Here is a 20,914-nt window from a genome sequence, read left to right on the forward strand (position 1 = left end):
GTACACGAAGGAGACTAACTTCTTAATCGAGCAAGTTCAGTAATTAAACAGAGCTAACTGACCTAAACATTACTCTAACAAATTAAAGACTGGCGCGCTTAATTAAACAAAACAAAGAGTACTACTACGGCTGGTGCTCGTCGATCTCCGACGCCGCCTCCATGTCCAGCTCGCGCCCGACGGTCTCCTGGGAAGGGGTTCCATGGCATCAATTGCACCATACTCGGCAAGCATCTCGCCATCCGTATCAGCCATAACTTCAGAAAAGGCCGCCATGAGCTGGGCGTGGGCGGACGCCATGTGGGCTCTGGCGGGCTCCATCGTGGCAAGGTATGCTGCGCAGGAACGGACGGCTGCTCGAACTCTCTCGGCGATTGCCAGCTCTTCGGCCGTGGGTTGCCGACCGTTGTCGGAGAAGCTTCGTTCGATTTGTGCGGTGACCGCCACGACCTGGGTGTGGACATCCTCGACGTGGTAGTGGGCGGCCTCCAGCAGGGCTAAGGCCGCCCTGCGGAACGGACAGCTGCTGTGCCGCTCTCGCCAGTTGCTATCCCCGAGGCAGATGCTGTTGCTGCCGCCTGAGAAGCAACAGCGGCCGTTTGGGCTGCCTTGGCCGCCCAGACGCAGACTGCGGTCGCCCTCACGAAGCTTGTTAGCACGCGCCTGGCGGCTGCGGCCGCGCTCTCGCCAGAGTGGGCCGCCAAAGTTGCCCCCATGACATGGGTCCACGTCCCCATCTTTCACCGGCGACGAATGAACAGTGAAATGATATTTGGGGAGTGAGCTAGCTAGTGTGCTTGACACGCCGGCTGTGGACTGTAGCCGCCGCACCTTCTGTCGTAAGGCATGGGCGTACTATACACCGACGGTGCTCCAAGATATTTTGTGCTGCATCTCACACGGTTGGTGATAATAAACTGTGTGCGATCTACTTGATTTATCGTCTTGATCATTTGAATTACGTAATGGGGTCATAGCTACAAAGGATGGTGCTTTAATTGTTAGAACTTTTATCTGCAGCGAACATGCAACTATAGGTGTGTCGTCAAAAAAATTGGAATTATTAAGGGTTCGTTTGTACATTTTTATACATTAACCGACAGTGCTTCAAATTTGAACTACATGCACATGCTCCAGTGCATATAAACTTATTGAAAAATCAAATGTGTGTCCCTGGTTGCATGCTTAGGTCTCATGCAAGAAATGGGAATGAATTTCAAACACTCTGCCACCGTCACTCGGCCGCAACCATTGAGATACCTGGTTTTTTAATTCTAGTAAATCCAAAACTCGTCTGAAATTCATGAAATTTGGCATGCTATCATGTAGCGGCATCAACATGCCGTGGTAAAATTTTTGTCCCATTTGGGGCAGGTTTGGGTATATGCTTCTCACAAACCGGAGCTTCTCACAACAAGCATGATGGTTTTCGGTAGGGAACGTCCCACCTTTGGGGACGAAACGATATCCATTGCCTCTTATTGCTTTCAATTTTTTTTCTTGTGTCAACATAGAACAAAGGGAGTGTTGTGTGATTTTTGGGATTTTTGGGGTTCGTTTGGACATTTTTATGCATTAACTGAATTTTCAATGCATTTATGTGCATAATTCAAATTTGAACTACATGCAAATGCTCCAGTGCATATAAATTGGTTGAAAAAACAAATATGGGTCCTTGGGTGCATGCTTAGGTCCCATGCAAGAAATGGGAATGAATTTCGAACACCAGGGCACCGTTGATTGCCGGCAAAACATTGAGATGCCTGGTTTTTAAATTCTAGTAAATCCAAAACTCGTCTGAAATTCATGAAACTTGGCATGCTATCATGGAGCGGCATCAACATTCTGTGGTACAAATTTTGTCTCATTTGAGGCAGGTTTGGGTATATGCTTCTCACAAACCGGAGCTTCTCACACAAGCATGATGGTTTTCGGTAGGGAACGTCCCACCTTTGGGGACGAAACGATATCCATTGCCTCTTATTGCTTTCAAAAAAATTCTCGTGTCAACATAGAAGAACTAGAGTGTTGTGTGAATTTTTTTTGATTTTTTGGGGTTCGTTTGGACATTTTTACGCATTAACTGAGTTTTCAATGCATTTATGTGCATAATTCAAATTTGAACTACATGCACATGCTCCAGTGCATATAAATTGGTTGAAAAATCAAATCTGTGTCCTTGGGTGCATGCTTAGGTCCCATGCAAGAAATGGGATGAATTTCAAACACCATGGCACCGTTGATTGCTGGCAAAACATTGAGATGCCTGGTTTTTAAATTCTAGTAAATCCGAAACTCGTCTGAAATTCATGAAACTTGGCATGCTATCATGTAGCGGCATCAACGTGTTGTGGTAAAAAATTTGTCCCATTTGGGGCAGGTTTGGGTATATGCTTCTCACAAACCGGAGCTTCTCACAACAAGCATGATGGTTTTCGGTAGGGAACGTCCCACCTTTGGGGACGAAACGATATCTATTGCCTCTTATTGCTTTCAAATTTTTTTCTCGTGTCAACATAGAACAGCAGGAGCATTGTGTGAATTTTTGTGATTTTTGGGGTTCATTTGGACATTTTTATGCATTAACTGAGTTTTCAATGCATTTATGTGCATAATTCAAATTTGAACTACATGCACATGCTCCAGTGCATATAAATTCGTTGAAAAATCAAATATGTGTCCTTGGGTGCATGCTTAGGTGCCATGCAAGAAATGGGAATGGATTTCGAACACCAGGGCACCGTTTATTGCCGGCAAAACATTGGGATGTCTGGTTTTTAAATTCTAGTAAATCCAAAACTCGTCTGAAATTCATGAAACTTGGCATGCTATCATGGAGCGGCATCAACATGCCGTGGTACAAATTTTGTCCCATTTGGGGCAGGTTTGGGTATATGCTTCTCACAAACCGGAGCTTCTCACAACAAGCATGATGGTTTTCAGTAGGGAACGTCCCACCTTTGGGGACGAAACGATATCCATTGCCTCTTATGCTTTCAATTTTTTTTGTCGTATCAACATAGAACAACAGGAGTGTTGTGTGAATTTTTGTGATTTTTCGGGGTTCGTTTGGACATTTTTATGCATTAGCTGAGTTTTCAATGCATTTATGTGCATAATTCAAATTTGAACTACATGCACATGCTCCAGTGCATATAAATTGGTTGAAAAATCAAATATGTGTCCTTGGGTGCATGCTTAGGTCCCATGCAAGAAATGGGCATGAATTTCAAACACCAGGGCACCGTTGATTGCCGGCAAAACATTGAGATGCCTGGTTTTTAAATTCTAGTAAATCCAAAATTCTGTTAACCATTTACGTGACGCCACATGTCTTGGTTTTAATGGTTGTAGGAGGTACCATGCAGATAGCTGCTTGACCTTGACTGAAATGTGCCGAGCAGGATTTCTGTAGCTCTTGATCGCAAACGATTTAGATAGAACACCCATATGCAAAGTGAGAGCAGCGCAGGATTTGTGCATCCCTTCAACGCAAACAGTTGTTCTGGATGACCCGTGTGCAACCACGTACAAACAATTTGGTAAGATTTGCATCTGTCATATTTGGTATGTTGCCATTTGTCAAGCTGGAAAGATTTACATTTGTTGATCTAGTAACGTTGCCATTTGTGAATCCTTGTAACCCTGCGATTTGTCAAAATATGCAGCTAGAAATCATTAGCAGTATGTAATTTTTGCAACTAAAATTTAGTAATTAAGCATAGATTAAGCAGTCGTTCTTAATTTATACAAACAGTTCAACTCGACAGCTGAACCGACCAAACTTCTCCCCAATTGTTGCCAACCACGTACTGAAATAGCTAGTTCAACTATATATACTAGCTAATTTTAAGTACATTGTACAGTTCGACCACACATCTATAGTCAGATGAATTGAACAAAATAGCCCCTAAATACTACTACTACCACGGAGGGGCTTTGTGCTACTTCCGGAAGCCTCTCCTCTGCCGATCACGCTCAGTGAGAGGCAGAGGAGGAGGAGGAGCCTACCGACGAGCCGGAGAAATGCAATACGGTGCCTACCGATTTTGCACGTTCAGCGAAGGTCTCCAGCTCGAACGCCCACTGCCGCTCCAGACGATCCCTCTCGAAGCGGCCGGACTGCTCGTAGATCTCCTGATTCCTCGCCTCTGCGTCGGCGTGTGCTGCGGCCATGACTGCGGTAAGGCTCTTTGCGTGCTCGATGAGGGGCTCCTCCTCCTCCCGCAGGAACTCGATGTAGCGCGCAAGGTCGCTGGCGCACGTGCGGTCCTCCACCTCCGCCTCCCTCCTTCGGGCGGCGGTGGCGGAGCGGGTGATGATCCCGGCGGTCGACGGTGGGCTGGCGGCCACGGTGAGCTGGCGGCCACGGTGGCCGACGAAGGGGTGGCGGCCATGACCACCACCTCCCACCTTCGAGCCGCGATGACGGAGCGGGTGATGGCCACAGTGGCCGGCAGTGGGGTGGCGGCCACGACGGCCACCTCCCGCCTTCGGGCCGTGGCGGCGGAGTGGGAGATGGCCCTAGCTTTCGACGGTGGTGTGGCGGCAACAGTGGCCGGCAACAGCTGCCGACGGGCAGCGGCGGCGGAGCGTGTGGTGGGTGTTCCACGCACACCCAAAAGGGACGCCACGCGCACTACACTACGCCGGGGACTGCGCCGCCGCCGCAATGTAGCCTCCCAGCTGGAGCTGTCCTCTGATGACGGCGGAGTGGCTGAGCGACGACGACGGACCGGTGCCATTGGCGATTGTGGGAGAAGCAGACGAAATAAGCTACAGGGAGGGAGGGGAAAATGCCACGCAGGACTCGCCGGCCGTGAGGGTTTTTATAGCAGGCCAGTAAGCATTGGGATTTTGGGGGATTTCACTGAGTTGGGCGGAAAGCTTGCGCGGGAACGGGCTCACCGACGATTCATTGGCGCCATCGTTTGGCCAAAAGAACGCCCCCGGGCGCTTGTCAAGCTTGCGCTGTAAGCCATCTACGGCAGCGGGGTGACAAGACATGCGAGAGGAGGACGAGAGGACACGTACACATACAGTTAATAAAAAATGTTTGTGATTTAATTACCTACTATACCCTGTCTTGGTTTATAAGTAGGATTTAACTAATAAAATACGAATGCATGTCGTCATAGATTATATCGTTGGAGTCGTATTTGAACATAGTTTCCAGCTATACAATTTTTGTAACATGCATTAACACTTTCTTGGTTAAATTAAGGTTATACACCAGCAGGCGTTTCCCGCAACACACACGGCTTATTCCATCACAAACAGCTCTGATGGATCAACTGTCTGCCACGTATCGCACACGCAACTCTAATATGATTCGTGCTTGATGTCTCCGACATCGCTCGCACAATTCGTCTTATTTGCCACGTATCACTGTGTCGTCCTCTGCTCACGTGCCTCAGCAAGCTCTGCTCGCCGTTAGGCGCCGCAGCGCGCTGTGCTCACCGTTAGGCACCGCGACGCGCTCTGTCGTGTCCATTGGCGCGCTCTGCTCGCGTCTGTCGGCGCGCTCGGCTTGTGGACAGCTTTTCCTTGAGGCGACCGTGCAGCGCTCTGCTCGCGTCCCTTCGCGCGCGCTCTGCCAGCGGTTGGGCGTGCGCACAATCACGTCGGGGGCCCCATATGCATGCGGTTGCACCGCGCGCGTTGCCACGCGATGCAGTTACGTTCGGCACGATGGAGTTACGCGCTGCAAATTAGAACTGCCATCAGGGCCTGCCGATATTCCTGGCCGTCCGGCTTCCCCTTTAATTCCCGCGGCCATTATAAGCTTAGTCTCTTCAACCTTTCGATCGCACCCCACAACACAACAAGCACACCCACGACGACACATAGAGAAGGGATGTCCGGCGGCGCTCCAATGGAGTTCGGCGAGCATAGAGTGGAGACCCACGCGAGGGAGACGGATCTCTCGGTGGTGTACACCATCGACCCGACCGTGGTGGACGATTACATCAACAGCGTTGAGCAGTTGCTTGCTGGAGACAAGTACAAGGTGGTCGGCATCGACCTCCAATACACCGCCGGTCGTCCCGGCATAGATCAGAAGGTTGCCGTCGCCCAGTTGTGCGTGTGCCATCGTGTCCTCATCTACCACTACTGCATGGCCACAGAGCCTTGCGACTGTTTCAACAGGTTTTTCAACAGCACTGACTACAAGTTCGCCACGGTGGATACCAAAGACGATGTAAAAGCGCTCAGTGTTACGGGCTTGGCCTGCAAGAACCTTGTCGAAATCCGTGACCACTACAGGGTCTGGGGCAGCACGAAGCAGGACTCCCTGGTCGAACTCGCCTCGGCCATCATCGACCCCTAATACGAAAAGATGAAGCAGGATGCCCAGAGAACAAGTCCCGTATCCTGGCACAAGGCCTGGATGCGGCAACTGGATGAACCTCACCTCAGGTTCGCGGCCAAGAGCGTGTACACATGCTACGAGATGCACAGGCGGATCGTTGACATGAGGAAGTGCCTCGTTACCCAAATCGACGAGCCCAGATCGAGCCACAAGAAGAGCAAGCGTCACAAGAAGTAGATGATGATCAGATGATCGTTTATGCTAGTTAATCATGCATGTAATATATAGTTTACTTTATTGGTGTGTGTGAAAATGTCATGTGTGTAGTAGCCACCTATGTAATTATGCATGTAATAGTTTACTTTGGTGTGTGCAAATGCCATGGTTGTAGTAGCCACCTATGTAAGTGGATGTTTAATTTGATTATGCAAGCATGTCCTTATAAGTGTGTGTGTGTATATATATATATGTTTTTGTTCTGTATGCAATCCCATCGCACAACACACACGTCTTATTAGCAGCAACCGTCTGTGTTCTTATCGGTCTTCAGACACATTTCTGATTACAGACCTGTTTGCCGCGTATCACACACATCTTGTTAAGTTGAACCGTTTTTGTTCCCATGTCTCAACGCAAACAGTTCATCCGAGTGAACCGCATGCCGTATATCGCACACACCTTTGATCCGGCTGACCGTTTCTTTTGTGTTGCCTAATCACAAACAGTTCATCCGAGTGAATCGTATGCTGTGTATCGCACACGCCTCCATCTGGCTGCCCGTTTCTTTTGTTCCTCCTCATCGCAAACAGTTCATTAAACTGAACCATATGCCCTTCATCGCACACGCAACTAAAACCTGAACCATGTTTGATGCATCCGTCATCGCAAACGTTTTACACATTTCTGACGGTTTTGATACAACACCGTTTGCGATTATGGCATCGCACACAGTTTCTCGAAGGGTCTCTGATCGCAGTGTCGCGTTAGCAGCATCCTGCAGTAGTGTATCTTATCCCTAGTCTTTAGGATCACAACTCTCACTCCGCGCACAAGGCCTGCGTGCCTATGTTTGAGGGAGTATAGAGGGAGTCGGCTATATGTACTTGTAACCACCCTGAGTAATACAACAAGTGTGTGTGGTGAGCACTATTCATCTTGTAGCTTGGTATCAGATAGGGGTGGACTAACGAGCAGCTCGGCTCGTTAAGCTCGTATTCGGTAGGCTCGTGCTCGTTAAGGCTCGGCTCGTTAAGCTCGTTAAGATTAGCGAGCAGAAAACCCTGCTCGGTTCGGCTCGTTTGAAATTCGTTAAGCTCATGAGCGCTCGCGAGCGCTCGTTAACAGATTATAATGTGTTATTGTATACAGGATGAATGTGTATGTGTGATTTTCAAGATGAAATATGGTGACTACAAAAAGAAACGCACTAGTTTGTTGCCTCATATGTCGATTAGATTGAATTGATGGGCTAAGGTGCTATAAAAAAATTGTCACGTAAGATGAAAATATGTGTTATGTTGTTACTAACGAGCTTAACGAGCTACTCGTTAAACTCGTTAGCTCGTTCGTTAAGCTTAACAAGCTGAAATCAATGATTGGCTCTATTCATTAAGAAACGAGCTCCGAGCATAACGAGCCGAACTATCGAGCGCTCATTAAGCTCACGAGCTACGAGCTATTGGTCCAGCGCTAGTATCAGACCCCAGTAATCTGCTCCCGTCACCTCCCCTCCTCCCTCCTCCACCATTCCTGTCACCTCCAACGCCCTTGTCACTGCCCTAGCCTCCTCCTTCGCCCCGCCGGCCAACCTTCTCCTTCAAAACTTCCACAATGACCACATCTCCAACCACATCAAGTTCAAACTCGATCCGGCGGAGCACAACTACATCAAGTGGCGTACCTTCTTCACCTGCGTCCTCATGCAGTACCGTGTCCAGGACCACATCGAGCGTCGTCCTCCTCCCAACCCCGACGCCGACTGGCTTGCTGTCGACCACCGCATCGTCCTCTAGATCTTCTTCACGCTGGCGGACTCCCTCCTCGAACTCATCATGGGCGGCGCGACCGACGCATACACCGCCTGGCAGCGCATCAAGGACTACTTCCTTGCCAACCAGGGGGCTCAATACCTCCATCTCACGCGGCAGTACCGCAATCTGAAGCAGGGCGACCTCGCGGTCTCCGAGTACGCCGGCCGCCTCAAGACCCTTGCCGATGGGCTTGCGGACACCGGCCCACGTCTCCGACGACGACTTGTGCATGCAGTTCCTCCATGGCCTCGACGAGCGCTTTGATACCATCCGCACCATCCTCGGCTACACGGTGCCTCTCCCTCTGTTTGATGTTGCCCGCTCCCGTGTCGAGTTGGCCAACGGCTGTTGAGCGCGTGTGGGGTGGTGCTGCATGCGGGACAGGACAAGGCGCGAGCTAGTGTAATAGTCGTCACGTGGCTCACGTTGGACTGACGGGAGCGTGCAAGTTTTTATGCGTCCTTCATGGGCGGGGGCGAGCCGGCGATGACATGTGTGGAAGGAGATAGAACAACATACACACAAGGGGCGTGTTTGTTTGCAGTAGTGAACAGTAGCTGCATTGCATACACATCTCAACCCAGACTGGTTGAGCAACAAGTTGTTTGATTGCCTGCATCTAGGCTCCCTGCATTAGGTAATACGCAAGTGCACTTTGTTTGGTTGCCTGCATTGGCCCAAGCGGCACATGAACACGGTGTTTGGTTGCACGCATGAGGTATGATTAAGAGCTAGCACTTGCACTTAGCACACAAGGTTAAGAACTAGCAGAGGGAGGGAGAGAAGAAATGCAGTGTGCGTTGGACAATGGCGACTGCGGTGGATAGTGGATGTGGCGTCGTGTCCAACATGACGAGCATGGAGTCGTGGACGAGCGACCCCGTCGGCGGCACGACGAGCGACACCGTCGGCGAACTAGTTGTGGTGCTCACGCAAAGACAGTCGACAGAGGAGGAGAATGCAGTGCTAGCGCCATGGTATCGTCAGTGCAGTGGACGAGAGAGGAGGCCGAGATGATCGACGCCGAAAACGACTCCAGTGTAGTAGGGCGAGAGAGAGGAGGCCAAGATGATCGACCCCGTCGGCGGCGCGGCGAACTGCAGTGTGCACGGAGGCAGGGGACACAAGAAAGCAGTGTGCACGCCATTGCAGCGCCAGTGCAGTAGGAGGACGACAGAGAGTAGGCCGAGATGAGCGACACCGGAAACGACTCTAATGTAGTAGGACGTGGGCAAGGAGATCAAGGGGAAGGGCGTCAGCGTCGAGAGGGACGAATAGGAGGGCTCTGAGCAGAAGACAGATGAGCTCGACATGGCGGCGGCAGTGCAGTAGGCTGCTGTTCAAAGAGAGAAGAAGCTACGATCGTCGAAACCAAAAATTTACAACACAAATGTTGTGCTGAACTGCGAGATTAGGCTGCTGGTCAAAGAAAATTTCAAACGATCGATCCTGTGCGACGAATCTGACAAAATTCGTCCAGAATAGCTTCAAACAGGAAGACAAAATTAAGAACTTACGGCCGACGAAACTACGAACCGATCGCCTGAATGGAACCGTAGCATCGAGGTGCATCTTTTTCGTGTAGAGCTTAACTCGAATCGAAGCACCGTTGTGTAGATCGGAAGGGGCTAGGAAAACAGAATTAGAGAGAAGGTTACTCGAGGTAGGAGAAGATAAGCACGCACAGACTGCATACCAGCTCGTACCCCCATCTCCCCTTGTGCAAGTGGCTCACCATGTGCGCTCGCCTCAGCCTGGCTCGCTAGAAACTGCCGATCTGAGCGTTTCCAGCGAGCCAGGCCCAAGTGTACTTTAAGTTTCGTGTTGTGCAGACCCAACACTAAATGCAACCAACCAAACATGCTCAATCTTTTCCGCGCAGGCCAGACTAGGCCTAATGCAGGCAACCAAACACGTCCAAGAAGAATGGACATGTTGTTACGAGATCATGGAGAAGGGCGACGAGTTGCATATGAATCAGGCGGTTAGCTGCATGCAAATCATACGGATTGCGAGGGGACCAATTGAAGCGTTTTGTCGGTTGATCGGCGCTTATTATTGCCCTTTCACAAATTAAAATTTTCTTCCCTACGTTTGAGTTTTCGGATGGGCAAGATATGCTTTATATTTAGAAAACTAGTATTATCTCTGTCCAAAATTACTTGTCACGAAAATGAAAGTTACACCCATTTCTGTAACAAGTAATTTGGGACGGATGGAGTATTATGTAATCATGTGCAATGGACTACATCAATATTAGATACTCATTATGTTTCTGAATATAAGTTTTTTTTAAAGATTTTAATACAGACTACGTATGAATGTATATTCACTCATTTTGCTTCGTATGTATTTGATATTGAAATCTCTCAAAAGACTTACCCTGACGTAATAATATATTAATTATACATTGATATTAGATATACAGGGAATAATTTATATTGATTGTTGTGGCATGAACGTCAGTATTAGGTAATATATAATTGTACATTAATAGTATTAGATATACAGAAAATAATTTATTGATTGCGCTGCCATGAATATTGGACACGCTATTAACTGAGGAAGGACTGTGTGAGGTGGTCTCAAGTCAGTGAGTGGGTGGACAATCCGACCCGCTCGGGTCGGTGTCGTGTTCGGCTCTGCGGAGTGGAGCCGAAAGGAAAGCCGTAGCTGTGGAGTGCTGGACACCACCAAAGCGGCGGCGTTCGCCAAAACCAAGCGTTCGCTTCCTCACATTTCCCAGAGGAGAAACCTCGGACCGCGTCACCGCGGGTCCCCTCACCCTCACGTGAGAAATGTCGACGCCGCGCGGGCGCCGCCCTCACAGGCCGTCCGCCGCGGCGGAGGCGGACGCCCTGATCTCGCTGCCGACGGGCGTCCTCGACGACATCCTCGACCGCGTCGGCCTCCTTGACGCCGTCCGCACGTCGGCGCTCTCCCGCGCCTGGCGGCGCCGATGGGAGGACCTCCCGTCCATCGACTTCTACTTCCCCCGCCCCGACGAGGCCAAGCACCTGAGGTCCGTCGACAGCGTCCTCCTCCGCTGCCCCGGCCGCGTCCGGCGCCTCTGCGCCCACCTCGACGAGCCCTCCGAAGGCCGCATCCACGACTGGCTCCTCGTCCTCTCCCGCCGGGGCGTCGACACCCTCAACCTCAGGCCCATCTCCTTCGACGCCGTGCTCGCGCTCCCCGCCTCCGTCTTCGCCTGCCGCCGGCTCACCAACCTCCGCCTCCACGCCTGCGCCATCCCGCCCCTGCCCGCGGGCTTCGAGGGGTTCCCGGAGCTGAGGAAACTTGCTCTCACCTGCGTCCGGTTCCGGGAGAACGGGGAGTACCAGCTGGAGGAGATCATCGCGACGTCGCCCTCGCTTGAGAAGCTGGTGTTCTGGGAGGTGAAAATCCTGGGCGACTTCAAGGAGTGGGTGATTCAGGGGCCCAATATCCAGGACATACAGATCAGTTCGTCCAAAGATCTGGGCTGGATCCTTGGGGAGCTTCCGTCCCTGCACTCTGCCAACATTGATATACTGGACTATTTAGGGGGGCGCGATTTCGCCAAATTCCTCGCCGGCTTTTCGAACATTACCAAGCTTGTGATTTGCACTCGGCATTCACCGGTATGTGCAGCTGCTCTCAGTTTAGTCTGTCTTACTACCTCCGTCGTAGTGTCAAAAACGCTCTTATATTATGCGATGGGAAGTAATAAATAGTTATGCTTACTTCAGAGCGAATAAGCAAAGGTAAAAAAGGTGCTAGGCGTTAGGCCCCTCCCAATGCTCCACCTTATACAGGTGCTAAGGCTGTCATGTAGGTAAAAATTCTGACTAGCAAGGTAATTAAGAGGAAAGAGATGTGTGTGATGACCCCAGGAAGAAACAATGCCAAGCGCGAGAACCTAGGCAAAACACTTAAATGGAAGAAAGCCCACCAATGCATGAAGAATTTTAGTTGCAAAATCATTAAATGAAGGATGCTTAGCACCAACAAGTTAAGCACCTATGCATTGGGGGTTTTAGTTGCTAAAGTTTTTAATGTGCTTAGAGCATGGTTAATAGTATAGCCAACTGCTGGCTATAAGCCATTGCCTTCATCAAAAATCAAAATCATACAGACAGGAAAAGAAAAACGAATTTCTATCAAATCAATAGAAGAAAGGATCCTTTCCCTGATTTGAATCCCGTCCCATCTATAGCCCATCTATAGCCAATATGTACAATAGTTGATTAGAAGAGTGTACTACTTTTTTATTATATGGCTCACCTTTCACTCTCACAAAGTGCCTAGGAGCACGTGCTAGAGCTGGCTCTTCACCAAGAGCCCGCTTACCTTCTCTCTCCTCTTTTATTTCCTCCGACTAAGCAAGAATATACTAGTTTATTTCTTATAGTCAGCTGACTCAGCTCTATTGTACTTGCTCTTAGCACCTCATGTAAGCACCAATGCATTGGAGGTAGCCTTAGTTGTGTGTTTTGCCACCGTCTTGGGCTTTTCTAACTAACACAGACACTTAAGTGCGCTATGCACAGCGCTAGACGTTTTGCTATCGCCTAGAGCCTAGGTGCGCTTAAGCATGCTATCGCCTAGAGCCTAGGCGCGCCTAAGCACATACCTAGGCACGCCTTTTTAAATTTTCCTTCATACTTAAGCGCACTACTGATATATAGGTTCTTTTTATTTTTGGTGTGCCTAATCTTCCTAGTATATCCTCTCGGCAGACTGCCAATCTCATAAGTTTGTTAATGCGAGATATTGTGATAGTGATGTGGTTGTTGTCAAGTATTTGTCTGCTGGGGACAATCATGGTTCATCCTAACTTAATGCGAGCCACCTTGTTTGCAACGTAAATTTAAAATTGCTTCCTACTCCCTCCCTAAATAAATATAAGACGTTTTAGATCACTAATATTTGTTTACAGAGGAAGTAGTTGTTATGTTGCGAGAAGGCCAATTTGTCTCCCGGGCTCAGCTGCACCCGCTCCGGCGAAAAAAATCAAAACAAATACTAGAAAAATTCAAAAAATTCCATTTTTTTGTGTGGCAGATAATTTGATGCGTGAGGTTCGCTGCAAATTTCAACTCGTTTGGACATTTAAGCAGCTCTATGCAAAAAAGACAAAATCGGGGTCTGTAAAAAAGTTTATTGTTCATGAACTGTTTTGACCCGATTTGTCTTTTTTGCCGAGAGCTGCTCAGATATCCAAATGAGTTTGAATTTGGAGCGGACCTCATACATCAAATTATCTACCGCACAATTTTTTTTGGAATTTTTTGAATTTTTCTAGTATTTGTTTTGAATTTTTTTCTGAGCGGGAGCATCTGAGCCCGGGCTCAGATGCGGATTTTCGATATGTTGCTTGTTAGTCACAAAATTGTATATATTTAATAATACAGTCGTGATCCTAGAAATATTTGTGTTTGAAACGTATTGCAATTTTTTTGTTGTACTTGTACAGACCTGTTTAATATGTATTTACAGATAAATTTTTAGCCTTTGCCGCCCGCCACTACTGATATTCCTAGTTTGTGTACAAGAGCTAATGTATTATTTCTCATTTATCTTTACTACTTGAGCTGCCCTTTTTGTTTTCGGTGTTGAGACTTGAGAACCTTTCAAAATTGTAACATCCCACTCTCCTACACTTCTATAATTTTCTGAAACTGGGTTCACGCCTTTGTGAGTTGTGGATGCATGTGGCCCAAAGTTGTCTTGTAGCTCTAGCACAATAGAATGGCTTTGCTTACATGAGTAAAGAATGCAAAATGTTGCTCAACGATTCTAGGTTTACATGGAGTTTCAAACTTCTGACATTATGTCTTTTATCTTTTTCAGTTAAATGGGGCTATAATACTAGAGAGGCTTCAATGCAAATTTGGCAACTTAAAAAGCTTGACACTATATACACAATTTTGTGAGCTTCCCTCCATTCTATCAACCTATTGCTTACTAAGGAATGCCCCAAACCTTGAAAGACTCAAAATACTGGTAATGTTGAATGCTATGTTACAGGTCATCTATATTTATATTATGTGAAGGCCATCATTACTACTTTCAGTGAATTGACTTCTACTTGTTTTCATGAAGATCGACAATAGTGCCGAGCAGAAATTTGAGGCACATGAAGAGTTTCAAAATTCACAGTGGACCGGTGGCATGTGTGCCAACCTTCAGTTCGTGCAGATAACTGGTATTCATTGGCTTCCAAATGAGATGACTTTTATAGAGCTTATTCTCTCTAAAGCAAGGCTTTTTTGCACATTATTTATTACTCATGGTGAGAATTGCTCAATGTCGAATGAGGATGCAATGAACAAGATACTAAGTTACAGAAGAGCTTCGACCTGTGCCGAGATTCTGTTTAAAGGTAAACACTCTTCAGTCTTATCCTATTTTACTTTTTAACCTAATTCATTTTTCCAAAAGGTCCTGGTGTGTTTCACATCAGATTTCATTTTTCTTTTATCTTTTGAGTTAGTCTAACTTACAGTGCCATGTTCTGATGAGGCTTTGCATTGCCTCTGTTGAAGAAGCTGAACTGTTATATAGGTTAAACTAAATTTGAGTGCTCCACTCCCATTCCAGTCCATTATTCTTTACCTGTTCAAGGTTTTCAATATGCAACTTTGACCATTATTTTCTTAAAATTTTAAAGTAATACCCACACACCTTTTGAAATCAGTCTTGGTGAACAATCTGACACTGTTATTTCTATTGGATTAATCTTGGGAAGTTCTACAACATGCATACCATAATAATTCGTAATACCAACAGGAATGGTGTCAGTACATAGAAGTTGGCAGGAAGACAACGTATCACACGTGTCCTTAACCCGATTTCTCCCTTTATGTGTAAACACTAAACAGTGTGTTCCTCTTGCAGGGAAAGCCAGTGTCACATTTTTTCGCAGCTGAAGCCGTATGCAGAGCTGTCTCACCGGAATGCATCCAGAAAATCGCTTTCCCAAATCACTGGCATAGTTCTGTGTCCTGAAAGAAGCTTGCTTATGTCACTGGCACAAAATTTGTGATATACTTCAGTGCAGTAGCTTGTCGTGTCTGTTTTTTTTTTTTGAACTGAGCGTGTCTTGTTGGTACTTCTGCTGTTGCGGGTTAAACTCTTTTATGAGATTCAACTTGGTCTTAAAACCTGGACTACCTTAACCGGCGAACATTCGTTGGGGAGCATGGCATGTGTTGTCCGTGGATGGCAATTTGGCAAATCTGCCCACTTCAGTTTTTGCCCAATGCTTGCCGTGCTTTGTGAAGAAATTTGCCATCCCAGAGAAGTGTTTGTTTTGACTTGCGACGACATTAATTTCCATAAAAGTGTTTGTTTTGCCATGCTCTCCCGGAGAACGTCATACAATAACATTATTGTAAAACTTTGCTTGACTCCAAATAAAAATGAGGTGGCCACTGGCTTAGGAAAACCTAAGCAAAGCCTCCAAGACTGAATAAGAGCATCTCCATTGCAGGGCGCTTGCGCAGACACTCAAGGAGACAAAAAAAAAAATGCAGTGAAATGAAAATCAGCGAAGCGTTTCCTGGTCCAATGTTGAGCGCTAATGTTAGGCGCTAATTAATCTCGAAGTGGCCATAAATCTTGAACAAACAACTTTTTATCATTTCCTGCTCCGTCTTTTGCGTAGGTGTTGAGTGAGACGCCATGATAAGTTGGCCCAACGATCGGGAAGGAAATTAATCCTAGCTCCTCGCGTTGTAGGTGCCCTGTGCTGCTTCACTTGAGGGCGTTCATGACAACCAAATTCTCCGACAAGGATTGGTAAGGTAACGTTGCATTCGCTCTTGCGACCACTTGGCAGAATCTAATGATGGTTAGAATTTTTTTTTTCGAGAAACACAATACAAACATAAAAGCTCATATACAAGCCATATTTATCCATATCAACGGACGCATGCACTCCCTATCTCTATGAGCGACCTTGAGATATTGAGCTGGCAGATTTTGAGATCGATGAAGTTGTCACAGACGCCTTGTGATTGACGAGCACACCATACCGCTCAAAGAGTAACATAGGAAAACCTGAAATAAATCCAGAAAATATGAGAGCACCCATATCAAGTTTAAGACTTGAATCCAGGTGAGCTGATTCCAGCACAAGGAACCTAGCCATCTAACCTATACTTAGTTTCACATAATGATGGTAAGATTGAGACAAGTTATCATAATCTTGGGCCCTCTTTAGATTGTATTCAAGAATTTGCACAAGTTATCTATCATTTTATCACCGACACCAATCCGGTAGGCAATCGTAGAAAAATGATGCGAATTATCAGAAGATACGAGATATTAGAAGAGATCACAACACATTAGTTTTGATGATTTGCAGCAATATTTCAGGATATCGCATCATAGTATTTTAAGAGATATGCAAGATCCCTCGCAAAAAAGAGAGAAAAATGCAAGATGTTCATCTTTCTCACTTTCGCTTTTCTTTTTGAATTTTTTTAGGTTCCAGTAGTCAGGGAGGATACTTGCCCCATGATGCTCATCTTTCTCACTTTCGCTTTTCTTTTTGAATTTTTTAGGTTCCTCACTTTATTTTTATTTTGTTTTTGAAAAGTTTGAAGACACACAAAAGAAGAAAAAGATTATAAAATTTCCGAGTTGTCTCACTGCAAGAAAAGGACACGTCCCCTAAGGGCCTGGGTTTGAGTCCCAGGGAACGCAAGGTTCTCCGTTTTATTTTCCTTCATACGCCGTTACCATGGTCTGTGAGAAAAAACCTGGCCAATTTGCAACTAGTGTTGCATTTCACTCTGAAAAATTTGTAGAGGTTTGTACAACCATTTTCTGCAACATTGTTTCTGCGCGGTAGAACAATTTTATTTCTTCCATTCTCCTGCTCTTTCTTCTCTGCTGCTTGTTGCGTGCTTTTGTGACAGTGGGCTTCATCTTCTTCTCTCGAGCCGCCGGGCGGCCATTTCATTCTTACTTGGACTCAAAATCATGTTTGTAAAATGCTCTTATATTATGGGAGGAGGGAGTAGTTCCCTACATATAAAATAAATCTCTTGATCCTCCCAGCTACGCTTTTGAAAGTCTTGACTACAATGGACTTGGGGTCTTCATTTCTCAACTTAGCAATCGTCAGGTTCGAGTTGAATAAACAGTAATAGGTACTCAGCGAGGACTGAGGAGTTCTACGGGAGAAACAGCAATAATTGAGTTATGTTACCTGTGATAAATACTTATCTGAAGTTCCTGCAGGCTCTTACACTTGTGTCTTCTCCCTTTTCTTTCCAAAATCCATAAGCACAAACGGTTCTTCTTCCCTGGGTATATTACAAAACATTGATCATATTAATCACTTCACTATGTTTGAGACCATCGAAGAACATGAATTGCCTAAAAAAATCATGACATAATGATAACCCAACAAGAAAATGATGTATACTCGAAAAGACGAAAGGTGGGAATCCGGATCTCATCGCACTGACCCATCTTGTGGATTTCAGAGTAACCTTGGAAAGCATACAGTTGGTTCACATTCCTCATCCACTCACACATTCTTCTGGCCTCCTTGGGAACACCCTTGCAACCAACATGATGGTTAGCAGAAAAGATTGAATGCTAGTACAAGTTTAATTTATTTTTTTTGTTGGCAAATTGGCAGGGCGCGCACATACCACCATAGCAGCAGCAGAGGCATCGGAACGCGGCCCTGTCATGTACATAAGACTCAGCGCGCACTGGCGGATGCAGTTGCATAGTTTGATCTCCACGTCGGTGGCTTCAGCCCCACGTGTCAGCAGCTCACAAGCCAAAGCCGCCTCGTTGGCGATGCACTGAAGTCCACCTCAAAGTTTAGACAAGAAATAGTACAACAGATCACAGGCTGAAAGGTGATCGTTTGGGTTATGCAACTGGGTTGCCCGCACATACCACCAAGCTGGCGGCGGCGGGTTCAGAGAATTCTCGCCCCACGACGATGAGGTGACAGGCGCGCTCCTGGATCTTCTGGCTCAGGAGTTCCACGTTGCGCACGGGTCGGCTCTTCCACACCGACATGAACCGCAGCTCCATGTCCAGGCACTTCAAATTGGTGAACACGAACAAGTTAGTACGGATGAACCATCATCGGTTAAAGGCATATATGCAGGCAGGACGTTACAAATCTGGCGGCAGCAGTGAGGGCATCATTCCCATCCGGGAAGCATCCGGTGATAACACCATCATCAACCGGTGGCCGGGCTTTGAGCGGCCACTCCTCAGGCTTGCCGGCGGCGGCGGCGACGTAGTCCATGAGGCGATTGCGCCTGTGATACTCCCTGAGGTAGTCAAAATAGAGGCGCGAGGACGTGTAGTCTTGTGGCAGCAGCCGGTCCCAACCCCACGCTCTCTCAAATATATCTGGCCACGAAGAAGACGACGATGGCTGGTGATTAGATGGGAAAAAACTGAACTCAAACATGGATGGAGAACGCAACGACAGGTAGGTTACCTGGGTACATGAGGATCCGTGTCGGCGGTATCTTGCGCATATCATCCGGACCTCGCCGATATTTGACCCACGTTTCCATGTACAGCCTATCGGCTTCTTCGTCGTGACGGGCACGGGCTCCATTGTCCATTGGGACCATTCCCAGTCGCCCACCCCAGAGTCTGATCTAGGGTTTCCTCCGCGGAAGTTGGAGAGCAATTTCGGAATTTGTATGCGGGCGGGAGCCGGGAGATACTGCTAGGCCGCTTGATGTCATCATGATGGGCCAGCCCATAAATAGCACACACTTATTACGTTGATGATTCCCTTTAAAAAACTTATTACGTTTTTCTTTCCTTTTTAGGGATAATTTTTTTTATTACGTGGCGATGATTCCCTCCTGCCGAATATCTGCAGGGCTGGCCCTTCTCGAAATAAAAATAAAAAAACTACCGGGCTGGCCACTCCGGAGCTCATTATCACGTGTTTTTATATAAATCCAAAAAGGTTTGTATTTAATAGAATTTTAAATATAATGCTAAATAATCATTTTTAAAATTTAGTATTTTTAATATACGAAAAATAAAAATATATATACCTACAAATAAATGTCCATATATATTGAAAAATACATATACATATATAAAAGCTGTTCACGAAAATTCCTATTTTTTTAAAAAAATCATGCTTTTCGGAGTCCTCGTTCACATGTCAACCGTTGTAATATATGATTATTTAATTTCAAAAAGGTGTTCCCATATTTCCTCAAAAATAAATTAAAAAAATAACAGAAAAATTATGTATATATTTTCTCACACGACAGAATAACTGGTGCCCTGGACCCTCATGTGGTGCAGCAGGGCTATTTTTTGTCAGTCGCTAGAGTTAGTTTCGTGTCGCCTCTCACGCGACGCTACTGGGTCAACCCAGCACAGTAGTTGTGCTAAACAAAATCTATGATTTACTTGTCGTTTTTTCAGTGTCGGCATCAGATTTTTCGCTGGTTTCTTTCGTCTTTTTTTCTTCATTTTTTCCTTTTTTTTGTTCTGTTTCTTATTCATTTTTCTACGGGTTTTTTTTCTTTTTTCCAATACATATATTTTTTTCACACGCATTTGTGTACATCAAGTACATTTTTTATAGATGTTTCACATTTCCAAACTACATGATAACATTTTTTTCAAACATATGTTTTGATGTCTGTTTTTTCATACACATTGTACATTTTTCGCATACATCTAAAGCTTTTTATACACATTTAACATTTTCCAAATATATCATTAACATTTTTTAAAAATGTTTCTGAACATTTTTAATACATTTTAAACATTTTTCAAATACATATTGAAACTTTTCTTTAATGATACAAAACAATTTTCAAAATGTGAACCTTTTTTGCATTATATAAACTCTTTTTAAAATGTCAAGAACATATTTTTGAAACTCTTATTTAATAAATAAAATGCAATGTACATTTTTTGGAATGGTACAAACATGTTTTTTGAATTACATGAACATATTTTTACATTGCATAATTTTTAAAAGAAAGTGTCCCATACATTTTTCTGAAGCGCCTGAACATTTTTAAATGTCACAAACATTTTTTTGAATGCTACGATGTTTCTTAAAAGTTGCACGAACATTCTTTTTACACTAGATAAACATATTTTAGATGTGTGAGAACTTTTAAAGAAATAACTAATGTAATGTTATATGTATATATATTTGGAATATGAAAATAAAAAACATAGCAATGGAAAAAAAACTTGTTAGGTAGATGTGAGGCGTTGATGCATGCACTCGTCTATTGTGACGGACCATACATCCCTCGTTGTAGCTGAGGGCGAAGTGCAACTCGCATTGTGACATATCACGTCCTCATATGGTGTGACCACACGACCAGCCTCCTAGGATCACGTGGCTAGGCTACGTGGGGTCATGTGTGGCCCCTAAGGCCCATTTCTTGGGCAGCTAAACATTCTCGAAGAATAATAACACCTATTTTTTCTCAAGTTTTCGCGTAGAGGGTTCCAATATCACTAGCATAAAAACATGCAAATGAAAAATTCGAAAGTTACATAAGTTTTCGACTTTGTATATAATTTTGGAACGACCTCCAGAAGCGGG

At 45.9% G+C, this 20,914-nt stretch overlaps 2 protein-coding genes across 4 annotated transcripts; one reads left to right on the forward strand and one right to left on the reverse strand.

Moving 5' to 3' along the window:
- Positions 1-11,050: 11,050 nt before the first annotated feature.
- LOC123121501 (F-box/FBD/LRR-repeat protein At1g13570) lies at positions 11,051-15,646 on the forward strand. Of its 2 annotated transcripts, XM_044541503.1 has the most exons (4): positions 11,057-11,963; positions 14,176-14,328; positions 14,428-14,707; positions 15,223-15,641. In XM_044541503.1, exons 1-4 carry the CDS (start codon positions 11,142-11,144, stop codon positions 15,252-15,254), a joined length of 1,287 nt encoding a protein of 428 aa, XP_044397438.1. In that variant the 5' UTR covers positions 11,057-11,141; the 3' UTR covers positions 15,255-15,641. The 2 variants fall into 2 exon arrangements, with proteins under 2 accessions (XP_044397439.1, XP_044397438.1); XM_044541504.1 differs by lacking the exon at positions 14,176-14,328 and having other exon boundaries at positions 11,051-11,963; positions 15,223-15,646.
- Positions 15,647-15,897: 251 nt separating this feature from the next.
- On the reverse strand, positions 15,898-18,979 carry LOC123124794 (uncharacterized). Of its 2 annotated transcripts, none has more exons than XM_044545349.1 (7): positions 18,809-18,979; positions 18,479-18,717; positions 18,250-18,399; positions 17,994-18,152; positions 17,805-17,898; positions 17,543-17,639; positions 15,898-16,386 (listed from the first exon to the last, which is right to left on the reverse strand). In XM_044545349.1, exons 1-7 carry the CDS (start codon positions 18,945-18,947, stop codon positions 16,365-16,367), a joined length of 900 nt encoding a protein of 299 aa, XP_044401284.1. In that variant the 5' UTR covers positions 18,948-18,979; the 3' UTR covers positions 15,898-16,364. The 2 variants fall into 2 exon arrangements, with proteins under 2 accessions (XP_044401284.1, XP_044401285.1); XM_044545350.1 differs by having other exon boundaries at positions 17,762-17,898.
- Positions 18,980-20,914: the final 1,935 nt, after the last annotated feature.

The sequence above is a fragment of the Triticum aestivum genome, chromosome 5D, assembly GCF_018294505.1.
Source record: "Triticum aestivum cultivar Chinese Spring chromosome 5D, IWGSC CS RefSeq v2.1, whole genome shotgun sequence".
Lineage (NCBI taxonomy): Eukaryota > Viridiplantae > Streptophyta > Magnoliopsida > Poales > Poaceae > Triticum > Triticum aestivum.

Excerpts from the sequence above, each read along its gene's own strand:
- LOC123124794 (XM_044545349.1), bottom strand. The coding sequence starts at position 18,947 with ATGGTCCCAATGGACAATGGAGCCCGTGCCCGTCACGACGAAGAAGCC. Across the intron at positions 18,153-18,249 it reads CCGCCGCCGCCAGCTTGGTG|TGCATCGCCAACGAGGCGGC; the intron begins GTATGTGCGGGC and ends GGTGGACTTCAG. Across the intron at positions 16,387-17,542 it reads CAGATAAGTATTTATCACAG|GTTTTCCTATGTTACTCTTT; the intron begins GTAACATAACTC and ends GATTTATTTCAG.
- LOC123121501 (XM_044541503.1), top strand. The coding sequence starts at position 11,142 with ATGTCGACGCCGCGCGGGCGCCGCCCTCACAGGCCGTCCGCCGCGGCG. Across the intron at positions 11,964-14,175 it reads TTTGCACTCGGCATTCACCG|TTAAATGGGGCTATAATACT; the intron begins GTATGTGCAGCT and ends TATCTTTTTCAG. Across the intron at positions 14,708-15,222 it reads TGCCGAGATTCTGTTTAAAG|GGAAAGCCAGTGTCACATTT; the intron begins GTAAACACTCTT and ends TTCCTCTTGCAG.